At 38.3% G+C, this 14,839-nt stretch overlaps 1 protein-coding gene across 3 annotated transcripts in view; it reads left to right on the top strand.

Annotated features, from left to right (window-relative positions):
* The window catches only part of SUCLA2 (succinate-CoA ligase ADP-forming subunit beta), an 84,063-nt gene that overhangs the window by 12,874 nt on the left and 56,350 nt on the right, over positions 1-14,839 (top strand). For all 3 annotated transcript variants that reach the window (XR_009595183.1, XM_060394325.1, XM_042254690.2), the window contains exons 3-4: positions 2,523-2,622; positions 2,801-2,963. Coding sequence is in view for 2 of the 3 variants with exons in the window: in XM_060394325.1 (XP_060250308.1) it covers positions 2,523-2,622; positions 2,801-2,963 (263 nt within the window). In the remaining variant the exon portion in view is untranslated. The remainder of the gene's footprint in view (positions 1-2,522; positions 2,623-2,800; positions 2,964-14,839) is intronic.

Raw genomic sequence — 14,839 nt, 5'->3', positions numbered from 1 at the left:
GGGATTATACGGAGCCTTGAGGCCATTGTAGGGACTCTGCCAGTAACTCGTGGGGAAGTGGGCAATCACTGCAAGGTTTTAGGTAGAGGAGTTTCATGCTCACGTTGGCTGCTGCCAAGAATATCCTCTTGGGGATGAGGGTAATCTAGGTGAGATGTCATGGTGGCTGGGATGAGGGCCGAAACTGGAGGTGATGACAAGTTGTCAAGAGACTGGATATATTTTGAAGGTGGAACTAGTATGGTTTCCTGACTGAATGGATAGTGGAGTGTGAGAAAGGACTTTTTTAAAAAACACTGCCTGGACTGACTCACAGAGTTGTCTTCTGACTTGTGTACATTTCCAGTGTGAACAGATTCATATCATTAGTGAAAGTTGCTCAGTCGTGTCTGACTCTCTGCGATCCCATGGACTATACAGACCATGGAATTCTCCAGGCCAGAATACTGGCGTGGGTAGCTGTTCCCTTCTCCAGGGGATCTTCCCAACCTAGGGATCGAACCTAGGTCTCCCACATTGCAGGCGGATTCTTTACCAACTGAGCCACCAGGGAACCCTGAGGATACTGGAGTGAGTAGCCGTTCCCTTCTCTAGGGGAACTTGCTGACCCAGGAATTGAACTGGGGTCTCCCGCATTGCAGGTGGATTCTTTACCAGCTGAGCTACCAGGGAAGTCTAAACATTTTGTAATAATTGTTCCAGTGTAAACTTTTGATCATTTCTAATTTGATCACAATCTGTATTTGTTACCTCCTTGATCAGGTGAGGGTTCCCTCTCATTTGGCTTGGTATATGCATGTTAGAGACTGGCTTTTCCTGGTGGTAGAATTCCCATCTTTAGCCTATTCAGATACACATTTATGGAGTGGTCGTTACATCCCGGGGACCTCTTTGTGCTGAGGATACAACAAATAAGATGACAATGTCCTTAATCCTGACCTCAAAGGTTAATTGTTTTTCATAATGTAATAGTGGTGTTACACTGCTGTAACAGTGTAACTGAGCACGCATCTGTGCTCAGTCATGACTGACTTTGAGACCCTATGGACTGTAGTGCACCGGGTTCCTCTGTCCATGGATTTTTCCAGGCGAGAATACTGGAGTGGTTGCCATTTCCTCCTCCAGGGGCTCTTCCCCATCCAGGGATCATCCACTTGCACTGGCAAGTGGATTCTGTGGATTCAGGCGGTAACACCCGAGTATGGGCAAATACTATGAGAAGCAAAATGAGGAGGCTCTGAAATTCTGCCTGTCTCGGGAGACAGAATGCACCTCTAAAAAGTGTTGCTCTGGATCATGAAGAGTAGTACCTAAGATAATTTTCTTCATCATGTTAGAAAAGAAAGGAAAAGAGATCAGTTTACCTGTTAAAGAAGAAAAGTTCAGATTATTTTCTGAAAAAATGTCTTAAAGACTTGGAAGCATAACATTCTGGAATCTTTGGATTAACATACCTTAATTCCTATCATCCCCCTCACAACAGTACAGCTGGAGAGTGTCAGTGGGATGGTGTGAGCTGTTATCAGTAGTGGAACTTTCCCTCAAAGTCATGGTACATTTCTACTCAAAGCAGCATTTATACCTCAAATTTTCATAGGATAGCAAGTTTACATGTCAATAGAGAGGGAGGAAACTGTTAGGAAGGTATTTGACTCTCAATTTTGTAAATTTAGTACTTTGTAGAGCCATCTATGGGGTCGCACAGAGTCGGCTGAAGTGACTTAGCAGCAGCAGCAGCAGCAGAGTAATTAATATTTAAAGTACCAGATAAAGGTAAACTTGTTTTCAGTATGCTTAATAAATGGTTTAATATGAGTGGCTGATTTTTTTAAGTTTGTGAATCTTTCAGTTCAGTTCAGTCGCTCAGCCGTGTCCGACTCTTTGCGACCCCATGAATCGCAGCACGCCAGGCCTCCCTGTCTATCACCATCTCCCGGAGTTCACCCAGACTCACGTCCATCGAGTCTGTGATGCCATCCAGCCATCTCATCCTGGGTCGTCCCCTTCTCCTCCTGCCCCTAGTCTCTCCCAGCATCAGAGTCTTTTCCAATGAGTCAACTCTTTGCATGAGGTGTCCAAAGTACTAGAGTTTCAGCTTTAGCATCATTCCTTCCAAAGAAATCCCAGGGCCGATCTCCTTCAGAATGAATTGGTTGGATCTCCTTGCAGTCCAAGGGACCCTCAAGAGTCTTCTCCAACACCACAGTTCAAACGCATCAATTCTTGGGTGCTCAGCCTTCTTCACAGTCCAACTCTCACATCCATACATGACCACAGGAAAAACCATATCCTTGACTAGACGGACCTTAGTTGGTAAAGTAATCTTTAGGTGGTGAATATTTTAGTGTCCTAATCTAGAAAATCTATGTATGTGGAGTGCCTCGTTTTTCTACATTGTGAGTAAATGGATCTTAAATTTACTATGTTTAGTAATATTGCTAAATGTGTATGTTTAATAGCAAAGTATTGCGTGTTGTGTGCTGCTCCATGCTTCGTATCTAATAGAAGTGTTTTTCTTCTAGGTTCAAAAGATGTTGTGATAAAGGCGCAAGTTTTGGCTGGTGGCAGAGGAAAAGGAACATTTGAAAGTGGCCTCAAAGGTGGAGTGAAGATAGTTTTCTCGTAAGTTTTTTTTTAATCATCGCTATTAAAGAAATAATGAATATTATAAAAGATGCCCTATTGAATTGATAAAAATACTGAGATTTAAGTAGTAGGTGAGATAAGGTTTTGGCTGTCATGTGCTTATATTTACCTCACTTGGAAGAGAAAAGAGTTTGAGTTCTTTTTCTTATTTTAGTCCAGAAGAAGCAAAAGCTGTTTCCTCACAAATGATTGGGAAAAAGTTGTTTACCAAGCAAACAGGAGAAAAGGGCAGGATATGCAATCAAGTATTGGTTTGTGAACGAAGATATCCCAGGAGAGAATACTACTTTGCAATCACAATGGAAAGGTCATTTCAAGTGAGTAATTGTAGACATGATGCATTTAGGATGATCTTATTACATTCAGTATCAAAAGTTGATCATTATTTCTATTTGTATGGGAAAGATTAAAAAGGTATGGTCCATAATCTATTTGTATATGTCAGGAGAACAGTGTTTTTGTTTAAAAAACCAGCATGATTAATGCCATAAAACTTAATAGAATCTTGTGTAATAAAAATTGTAGGTAAAACTGTGCTGAAGCAAAACCCACAGAATTTCTAAATTGTTAATTTACTAAGAGCAGCTTAAATCATCTCTAATTCACCTTTAGATTCCGTAAACTGAGAAAAGAACTTCTAGCACCGTGAAATGGTCTAACCAAAGAGAAAGTCTCCGTATCCACTAAGAGAATGTGTACCCCTGGCTTCATCTTTGTCTTTTTCAGCTTTTTGGTATTTTTATACTTTGAGGTTTGTTTTGTGATGACCTGCTACTGGGTAAGTTCAAGGAAGACATTCAGTAGCAAACAATATGCTTCTACGGAACATAACCTTATTCTGCCTTGCTTTCTTTATGGAACTTAATATACTAGCAATGAATTTAAGGCATCACGGAGCGAGAAATTTCTTTTGTAGACCTGCTTGGAGAGGGTGTTGAGAGTCATTTTATAGTATAATTATCTGGCTTTCTGAGTGCATTGGTTAAATTTTATGAGCTGAATCTGTGTGCTAACTAGCTTGTCTTTTGAAGCAGACTGTGTTCATAGCCCTGGTCAAGATTTGATGTAGAACATCACTAAATTATATAATTGGTAATATGACAAATTTTAAGAGTCATGAAACTCTTTTCTTACATAAAACATCTTTTAAAAAAATAGCTGTTTTCCATACTGTTTTTTTTAACATTTAATTAAGTCTTCTAATAATTTTTGAGTGATATTATAAAATGTCTTTTGTAACTTTTAATTTTTATAAGAAAGTATTTCTTAAGGTATAACACTAGATGGTAGTAAAAACCCACTCAGGATATAAGATAAAAAGCATTGTTTTGTTTGGAAATGATGTCTTTACCTCTAGGTTTCTTCATGTGATAGAATTTACTTTTGTAAGTTGCTTTAGAAATCCCATGACAGTAATCTTGTATATTATAAACATTTATAAAAATTATGTTTTTACAAATTCATTTATGTTTTTCTACTTTTTCTTTTCCTTTTCAGTGATGTTATATATCAACATCTATCATTCTGTTAGTTATTATGTTTTTATTTTTTGTTATAGCCAGGAACAGGATACATGTGCCTAAACAGTTTGAGATAATGAGTCCTGTTATATTGCATATTCAGAGTAGCTCATTTTGATGGGAATAAAGGTAGCAAACTGAATATGTTTTAAAGATACAGCTATAACACTGTGAATATGTTTTATTAAAGATATTTTAAAGCAATAGAGAAAAGGATCAAATTTGAATTCATTTTAAGAACTTGAATTTTTAGAGAACTCAGAGTCTTATTAAGGAAAACTGTTTTTATTTCATTTGTACAAGTAATATATAGTTGTAGTAATTCATGCAAAAATTCAGTAGTACTAGTTGAACTATTCAGCCAAAGACATTATAATGTACTTTGATACTATCATGTTAGACCAATGTGGAGTTGGTTGATGTTACTTTTGCGGGTAAAATGAACTATTTTGGGGATCCCTGTGGACAGTTCCTTATTAAGCAACAAAAAATAAGTCAGCCACTTAAATTAAAAAGAGAAGTACATTTTGATTGAATTAAAGTCAAATACTTCTAAGTTAATAGATCTTTAAAAATTGATTTGGTTGCTTATCTGTTTTCAGGAGATGAATCATAAGCTCTGCTGGTCTTCTTTAGTGTGTATCACATAAGGAAGCCTGAGCAGATATGTACCATAGGGTTGATGTGCCCCCCAAAATTGATTTTAAGTTCCTCTTCAGTATTTTGGCACTTTAAAAACAGATTTCTTAACATTTGCCTAGTGCCAGTTGGGTACTTTTGGGCTGAGACAAATCTAATTTAACAAATCATATTTGCTACTTAATTTTTCTAGTAAAACATTGCAGGCTGCTGTAAATGAATGGTACATTTAACTCTGTCAGTTTTTTCTTTTTCTTTTTTTTTTTTACTTGCTTAGATATAAAATGTGCTGCAAGAATTCCAAATTTTATTTTCCATACTTTTATTTCTTTAAAACGAGATATATAAAGTGGCTTCTTTGTCATATAATTTTATTTTATTTATTTTTTCTTTTATTTATTTTTATTTTACTTTACAATACTATATTGGTTTTGCCATACATCAACATGAATCTGCCACGGGTGTACATGAGTTCCCAATCCTGAACCCCCCCTCCCACCTCCCTCATACCATCTCTCTGGGTCATCCCAGTGCACCAGCCCAAGCATCCTGTATCCTGCATCAAACCTAGACTGGTGATTCGTTTCTTATATGATATTATACATGTTTCAATGCCATTCTCCCAAATCATCCCACCCTCACCCTCTCCCACAGAGTCCAAAAGACTGTTCTATACATCTGTGTCTCTTGTGCTGTCTTGCATACAGGGTTATTGTTACCATCTTTCTAAATTCCATATATATGTGTTAGTATACTGTATTGGTGTTTTTCTTTCTTTGCTGTATAATCGGCTCCAGTTTCATCCACCTCGTTAGAACTGATTAAAATGTATTCTTTTTAATGGCTGAGTAATACTCCATTGTGTATATGTACCACAGCTTTCTTATCCATTCATCTGCTGATGGACATCTAGGTTGCTTCCATGTCCTGGCTATTATAAACAGTGCTGCGATGAACATTGGGTACATGTGTCTCTTTCAGTTCTGGTTTCCTCAGTGTGTATGCCCAGTAGTGGGATTGCTGGGTCATAAGGCAGTTCTATTTCCAGTTTCCACACTGTTCTCCATAGTGGCTGTACTAGTTTGCATTCCCACTAACAGTGTAAGAGGGTTCCCTTTTCTCCACACCATCTGCAGCATTTATTGCTTGTAGACTTTTGGATCGCAGCCATTCTGACTGGCGTGAAATGGTAACCTCATTGTGGTTTTGATTTGCATTTCTCTGATAATGAGTGATGTTAAGCATCTTTTCATGTGTTTGTTAGCCATCTGTATGTCTTCTTTGGAGAAATGTCTATTTAGTTCTTTGACCCATTTTTTGATTAGGTCATTTATTTTTCTGGAATTGAGCTGCAGGAGTTGCTTGTATATTTTTGAGATTAGTTGTTTGTCAGTTGCTTCATTTGCTATTTTCTCCCATTCAGAAGGCTGTCTTTTCACCTTGCTTATAGTTTCCTTTGTTGTGCAGAAGCTTTTAATTTTAATTAGATCCCATTTGTTTATTTTTACTTTTATTTCCAGTATTCTGGGAGGTGGGTCACAGAGGATCCTGCTGTGATTTATGTTGGAGTGTTTTGCTTATGTTCTCCTCTAGGAGTTTTATAGTTTCTGGTCTTATGTTTAGATCTTCAATCCATTTTGAGTTTATTTTTGTGTATGGTGTTAGAAAGTGTTCTAGTTTCATTCTTTTACAAGTGGTTGACCAGTTTTCCCAGCACCACTTGTTAAAGAGATTGTCTTTAATCCATTGTATATTCTTGCCTCCTTTGTTGAAGATAAGGTGTCCATAGGTGTGTGGATTTATCCCTGGGCTTTCTATTTTGTTCCATTGATCTATATTTCTGTCTTTGTGCCAGTACCATACTGTCTTGATGACTGTGGCTTTGTAGTAGAGCCTGAAGTCAGGCAGGTTGATTCCTCCATTCTTCTTTCTCAAGATTGCTTTGGCTATTCGAGGTTTTTTGTATTTCCATACAAATTGTGAAATTATTTGTTTTAGTTCTGTGAAAAATACTGCTGGTAGCTTGATAGGGATTGCATTGAATCTGTAGATTGCTTTGGGTAGTATACTCATCTTCACTATACTGATTCTTCCGATCCATGAACATGGTATATTTCTCCATCTGTTAGTGTCCTCTTTGATTTCTTTCACCAGTGTTTTATAGTTTTCTATATATAGGTCTTTAGTTTCTTTAGGTAGATATATTCCCAAGTATTTTATTCTTTTTGTTGTAATGGTGAATGGAATTGTTTCCTTAATTTCTTTTTCTACTTTCTCATTATTCGTGTATAGGAATGCAAGGGATTTCTGTGTGTTGATTTTATATCCTGCAACTTTACTGTATTCATTGATTAGCTCTAGTAATTTTCTGGTGGAGTCTTTAGGGTTTTCTATGTAGAGGATCATGTCATCTGCAAACAGTGAGAGTTTTACTTCTTCTTTTCCAATTTGGATTCCTTTTCTTTTTCTGCTCTGGTTGCTGTGGCCAAAACTTCCAGAACTATGTTGAATAGTAGCAGTTAAAGTGGGCACCCTTGTCTTTTTCTTGGCTTTAGGGGAATTGCTTTCAATTTTCCACCATTGAGGATAATGTTTGCTGTGGGTTTGTCATGTATAGCTTTTATTATGTTAAGGTATGTTCCTTGTATTCCTGCTTTCTGGAGAGTTTTTACCATAAATGGATGTTGAATTTTGTCAAAGGCTTTCTCTGCATCTATTGAAATAATCATATGGCTTTTATTTTTCAATTTATTAATGTGGTGAATTACATTGATTGATTTGCGGATATTGAAGAATCCTTGCATCCCTGGGATAAAGCCCACTTGGTCATGGTGTATGATCTTTTTAATGTGTTGTTGGATTCTGATTGCTAGAATTTTGTTGAGGATTTTTGCATCTATGTTCATCAGTGATATTGGCCTGTGGTTTTCTTTTTTTGTGGCGTCTTTGTCAGGTTTTGGTATTGGGGTGATGTTGGCCTCATAGAATGAGTTTGGAAGTTTACCTTCCTCTGCAATTTTCTGGAAGAGTTTGAGTAGGATAGGTGTTAGCTCTTCTCTAAATTTTTGGTAGAATTCATCTGTGAAGCCGTCTGGACCTGGGCTTTTGTTTGCTGGAAGATTTCTGATTACAGTTTCAATTTCCATGCTTGTGATGGGTCTGTTAAGACTTTCTGTTTCTTCCTGGTTCAGTTTTGGAAAGTTATACTTTTCTAAGAATTTGTCCATTTCTTCCACGTTGTCCATTTTATTGGCATATAATTGCTGATAGTAGTCTCTTATGATCCTTTGTATTTCTTTGTTGTCTGTTGTGATCTCTACATTTTTATTTCTAATTTTATTGATTTGATTTTTCTCCCTTTGTTTCTTGATGAGTCTGGCTAACGGTTTGTCAATTTTATTTATCCTTTCCAAGAACCAGCTTTTGGCTTTGTTGACTTTTGCTATGGTCTCTTTTGTTTCTTTTCCATTTATTTCTGCCCTAATTTTTGAGATTTCTTTCCTTCTACTAACCCTGGGGTTCTCCATTTCTTCCTTTTCTAGTTGCTTTAGGTGTAGAGTTAGGTTATTTATTTGACTTTTTTCTTATTTCTTGAGGTATGCCTGTATTGCTATGAACTTTCCCCTTAGCACTGCTTTTATTGTGTCCCACAAGTTTTGTGTTTTTGTGTTTTCATTTTCATTCGTTTCTATGCATATCTTGATTTCTTTTTTGATTTCTTCTGTGATTTGTTGGTTATTCAGAAGCATGTTGTTCAGCCTCCATATGTTGGAATTTTTAATAGTTTTTCTCCTGTAATTGAGATCTAATCTTAACTGCATTATGGTCAGAAAAGATGCTTGGAATGATTTCAGTTTTTTTGAATTTACCAAGGCTAGATTTATGGCACAGGATGTGATCTATCCTGGAGAAGTTTCCATGAGCACTTGAGGAAAAGATGAAATTCATTGTATTGGGGTGAAATATCCTATAGATATCAATTAGGTCTAACTGGTCTATTGTATCATTTAAAGTTTGTGTTTCCTTGTTTAATTTTCTGTTTAGTTGATCTGTCCATAGGTGTGAGTGGGATATTACTGTCTCCCAGTATTATTGTGTTATTGTTAATTTCCCCTTTCATACTTGTTAGCATTTGTCTTATATGTTGCAGTGCTCCTATGTTGGGTGCATATATGTTTATAATTGTTATATCTTCTTCTTGGATTGATCCTTTGATCATTATGTAGTGGCCTTTGTCTCTTTTCACAGCCTTTGTTGTCTATTTTATCTGATATGAGTATTGCTACTCCTGCTTTCTTTTGGTCTCTATTTGCGTGGAATATCTTTTTCCAGCCCTTCACTTTCAGTCTATACGTTTCCCTTGGTTTGAGGTGGGTCTCTTGTAGACAGCATATATAGGGGTCTTGTTTTTGTATCCATTCAGCCAGTCTTTGTCTTTTGGTTGGGGCATTCAACCCATTTACGTTTAAGGTAATTATTAATAAGTATGATCCCGTTGCCATTTACTTTATTGTTTTGGGTTCTGGTTTATACACCCTTTTTGTATTTCCTATCTAGAGAATATCCTTTAGCGTTTGTTGGAGAGCTGGTTTGGTGGTTCTGGATTCTCTCAGCTTTTGCTTGTCTGTAAAGCTTTTGACTTCTCCTTCATAGTTGAATGAGATCCTTGCTGGGTACAGTAATCTGGGCTGTAGGTTATTTTCTTTCATCACTTTAAGTGTGTCTTGCCATTCCCTCCTGGCCTGAAGAGTTTCTATTGAAAGATCAGCTGTTATCCTTATGGGATTCCCCTTGTGTGTTATTTGTTGTTTTTCCCTTGCTGCTTTTAATATTTGTTCTTTGTGTTTGATCTTTGTTAATTTGATTAATATGTGTCTTGGGGTGTTTTGCCTTGGGTTTATCCTATTTGGGACTCTCTGTGTTTCTTGCACTTGGGTGATTATTTCCTTCCCCATTTTAGGGAAGTTTTCAACTATTATCTCCTCAAGGATTTTTTCATGGTCTTACTTTTTGTCTTCTTCTTCTGGGACTCCTATAATTCGAATGTTGGAGCGTTTCATGTTGTCCTGGAGGTCTCTGAGATTGTCCTCATTTCTTTTACTTCGTTTTTCTTTTTTCCTCTCTGATTCATTTATTTCTACCATTCTGTCTTTTATTTCACTAATCCTATCTTCTGCCTCCACTATTCTACTATTTGTTGCCTCCAGAGTGTTTTTGATCTCATTTATTGCATTATTCATTATATATTGACTCTTTTTTATTTCTTCTAGGTCCTTGTTAAACCTTTCTTGCATCTTCTCAATCCTTGTCTCCAGGCTATTTATCTGTGATTCCATTTTTATTTCAATATTTTGGATCATTTTCACTATCATTATTTGGAATTCTTTATCAGATAGATTTCCTATCTCTTCCTCTTTTGTTTGGTTTGGTGGGCATTTATCCTGTTCCTTTACCTGCTGGGTATTCCTCTGTCTCTTCATCTTGGTTATATTGCTGGGTTTGGGGTGGCCTTTCTGTATTCTGGCAGTTTGTGGAGTTCTCTTTATTGTGGAGTTTCCTCACTGTGGGTGGGGTTGTATCAGTGGCTTGTCAAGGTTTCTTGGTTAGGGAAGCTTGTGTTGGAGTTCTGGTGGGTGGAGCTGGATTTCTTCTCTCTGGAGTGCAATGAAGTATCCAGTAATGAGTTATGAGATGTCAGTGGTTTTGGAGTAACTTGAGCTGCCTGTATATTGAAGCTCAGGGGTGTGTTCCTGTGTTGCTGGAGAATTTGCGTGGTATGTCTTGCTCTGGAACTTGTTGGCCCTTGGGTGGTGCTTGGTTTCAGTGTAGGTATGGAGGTGTTTGATGATCTCCTATCGATTAATGTTCCCTGGAGTCAGGAGTTCTCTGATGTTCTCAGGATTTGGACTTAAGCCTCCTGCTTCTGGTTTTCAGTCTTATTTTTACAGTAGTCCCAAGACTTCTCCTTCTATGCAGCACTGTTGATAAAACATCTAGGTTAAAGATGAAAAGTTTCTCCACATTGAGGGACATCCAGAGAGGTTCACAGAGTTACATGGAGAAGAGAAGGGGGACGAGGGAGTTAGAGGTGACCTGACTGAGATGAGGTGGAATCAAAAGAGGACAGAGCAAGCTAGCCAGTAATCACTTCCTTATGTGCGCTCCACAGTCTGGACCACTCAGAGATGTTCACGGAGAACACATATACGAGAAGAGAAGAGGGAGGAAGGAGACAGAGGTGGCCAGGAGGATAAAAGGGGGCAATGAAAAGGAGAGAGCCAGATCCAGCCAGTAATCAGTTCCCTAAGTGTTCTCTACCGTCTGGAACTCACAGAGATTCACAGAGTTGGATAGAGGAGAGAAAGGGGAGGGAGGAGACAGAGGCGACCTGGTGGAGAAAAAGGAGAGTCCAAAAGAGGAGAGAGCAATCACGCCAGTAATCTCACTCTCAAGTAAAAATGGGTACTGAAGATTGGATTTTTGAAGGTACAAAATTGATAACAAATACCAAAAAGCAAAGATTAAAAATCTAGAGTAGAGGTTGGATTTTCAAAAATATAATATTAAGGAAAAGAAGAAGAAGAAGAAAACAAAAGTCACAAGAATTAATATAAAATATATATATATTAAGTTTGCTTTAAAAATAGGGTCTTTTTTTTGAAAAGAAATAGTAGGTTATAAAAATGAAAATTAAAGGAGTAATAGAGGACTTAAAATTTTTAAAAAGTTAAAAAAAAAGAAAAAAAGAATGATCGTAAAAATAGTAAAGATATATCTAGGACTTTCTCTGGTGGTGTTGTGGGCAGTGTGGGGTCAGTTCATTTTCGGATAGTTCCTTGGTCTGGCTTATATTTCTCAAGATCTATAGGCCCTTCCTATGTAGTTGGTACTAAAGACAGGGTTTTAATCTGTTGCACCTGTCACTTCCAAGGCAGTTCTCTCTGTTTTAGCTTCTTCTGTTTGCTGGTCTCTTCAGTGTCTGATTTCCACCCTGACACAAGGGGGGCGGTGGTGGACACTTTTTTTAGGCTCACTTGTTCAGTCGTGATGTGGGGAGGGAGGGACGCTGCAAACAAGTAACACTGGCATGTGCTTGCAGTGTCTCAGCCACATGGGGCCTGCCCCCGCTGACGGTGCACACCGCTGACGGTGCACGCCGCTCAGGCTCTAGGTTGCTCTGCCGGGAACCGTCTGAGGCCAGCCCTGGGCTGCATGCACCTCCCTGGTCTAAGCCGCTCAGGCTCAGGCACTCAGATAGTCCTCAGAGGCTCGGACTCGGTTGGGCCTGCGTTTTGTGCCCTTCCCAGGTCCGAGTAGCTCAGGTGTTTGGCGAGCGCAGTCACTGTGACTTATCACCTCTTCCATCCCTGCTGCTCAGTTTTCTGGGTGTACAACTGGCGCACCTTCTCAGGTGGATGATGACTGTCCAGAGCCCCAAGAAGTCTTAATAAAGAAGCCTGTTTGCAGTATGGTAGTTAATGTCTCTCTGGGGCTGCTATTGCCCTGTTCCGGCCCTTCCGGTTCTGGCCGCTTGTCACCGGAGGGGAATGGTTGGCAGCCGGCTAATTCTGTTCTGTCCTTTGTTCTGTGCACGGTCCTGGTGGTGGCTTATGTTAGAGCTTCTTGCTTGGTAGCTATTCCTACAGTCTGGTTTGCTAGCCCAGGTTAGTTCACTCTGGTTACCCTTGGGGCATTCAGGCTGATCCTTAAAAAGCAATGCAGCCTGCGCCTCCCTGCCCAGCACCCGCTTGCTAGTGACGGATGCAGGCGTCTGCGCTGCTTCTCCTCTGGGGAGTTACCATTGCGTTCGTAATCTGTGGGGTTTAATTATTTATTTATTTTTCCTCCCTGTTATGTTGCCCTCTGTGCTTCCAAGGCTCGCCACAGACTCTGCAGTGAGATTGTTTCCTGGTGTTTGGAAACTTCTCTCTTTTTAAGACTCTCTTCCCGGGACGGAGCTCCCTCCCTACCTCTTTTGTCTCTTTTTTTGTCTTTTATATTTTTTCCTACCTCTTTTCGAAGACAATGACCTGCTTTTCTGGGTGCCTGATGTCCTCTGCCGGCATTCAGAAGTTGTTTTGTGGAATTTACTCAGCGTTGAAATGTTCTTTTGATGAATTTGTGGGGGAGAAAGTGGTCTCCCTGTCCTATTCCTCCGCCATCTTAGGACCTCCCTCTGTCATATAATTTTAAATCCAGTTCCATTTTAAGGTAAAACCTTTCATAAGATCAACAAAAAAAAGAGAAATTCAGGTTAAGAATGTGAAAGTAGCATTATTAATGTATTTGAAATTATAATTCTTTGCCAGAACTTACTGTTCTGAAAGTTAATCACTAAAATTTCAGAGTTGAAATTTGATTATTTGAACTGCCAGTTAATTCAACAGGCATGACCATATGCAAAACTACAGCCATTGTTTTAACAGATCTCTTTCTAATTTTCCTATGTAAGCTTTCTTCTGAACAGTTGGCTACAGATTTGAGGGTTTCTTTCTAATTAGGGAATTAGTACAAAGAGCAGTTCACTTTCTGTTTATATATTTAATTTCTTATGTATTTTTTTAGATTTGTCTCTAACTTATAGCCAATTCTTGGAGATCTAATCATTACTTTAGTGAGAATTTAATATTAACTATTTTCCCCCAGTAGCGCTGCATTTTATTTGGCTTTTCACTTCTCTTATTGGTAGCTATGAGAAGAAAAGGACGGTACAACTAAAATAAAATGTTCAAATTCTAAAAGTTTATTCATTTTACCTCTTCTTTTGAGTAAAATCATATTTGGGAGTTATCTGTACATTAATTCATCTATATTATACTTCAGTAGCAGGACAGTAGTAAATAGACTCTTAAATCTGAATTTTTTCTTCTCTCTTTAGATCTCTGTAAAAGCTTATAATTATGAATTGCCTTTCTAGGGAGGAAATGAAGAATGCCTTTTCATTTGAAGTTTGTAGAGTGTTGAGGTCCTTTAATGGACCAGAACCTGGTGGTCTGGAGTTGACCGAAAAGAAAATAGCGAGAAAGAGGCTGATATTCCTTGGTTTATGCAGAAAGCCAGTAAAACCCCTGGCATGGGGCTTGCTCTGTTCATGGAGGCCTCAGGCGCCCTCTCGATGAGGTGAAGGCGCAGAGTGCCTTCTCAAGTGGGTCTTAGAAGCCCAGGCAGGAAAGTGAACTCAGAGAGCCTCTGTGCTCCAAAGAAATCACCTGAGAGAGAAAGAGGGAGAGAGAGAGAGGGAGAGAGAAAGCAAGACATGGGTACCAGAGCTCTGATGGAGCAGAGGTGTTTTAATCAACATGGTGTGGGCATATATACTGTAGTTATTCTCAGCAAAGATAAAGATTAAAATTCCAGACTTACAAAACATAGGCGATCCACATTAGAGAGAGAGAGAGTTGTAAATAATCACTTTTACCATATGGTTCCTGTGTATTCCCCCTTTAAAAATTTTTTAATTTGAACTTTAGTGTGTGATGTGCTCGTTTGACTGTGCCTTGTACCTGTGGCTTATAAGCAATACCTGTAATACATTTAATAGAAAAAGATTGTAAAAATTGATTACAGTGTCTAGAAATATAGGCAGGGCCATTGTCTGTTTTTATAGGAGTTCCCATGACATCAAAACAAGCTAATTAAGTCAGTTATAACGTGCTGTGTAGCTTCACCACGAAGAGGTGTGTCCCAAATAAAAGCATTCGTGAGGCTTAATACCTTGTGTGATAGGCTGAGGTCTGTTAGGAGACGCCATTTGTTAGATTTCTTTTTTATGACAAAAATAGGAGAGTTCCAAGGAGAACAAGATTCCTCAATATGCTTTAATTCTAGTTGTATATCTGTAAGTTCCTTAGCTGCCTGTAATTTCTCTTTCGTGAGGAGCCACTGCTCTGTCCAAATAGGCTGGTCATACTTCCAAGTTATGCATATATCTGACTTTTTCTTAGCAACTATGAAGTGTCTTATATATTAGCATTTTATAGATTGGTGAATATATTTATTATATCATATTATAATATATGTTATATATAAATGTA

Source organism: Ovis aries, chromosome 10 (assembly GCF_016772045.2).
Source record: "Ovis aries strain OAR_USU_Benz2616 breed Rambouillet chromosome 10, ARS-UI_Ramb_v3.0, whole genome shotgun sequence".
Taxonomy (NCBI): Eukaryota; Metazoa; Chordata; class Mammalia; order Artiodactyla; family Bovidae; genus Ovis; species Ovis aries.
This window is presented reverse-complemented; position numbering and strand designations above follow the sequence as displayed.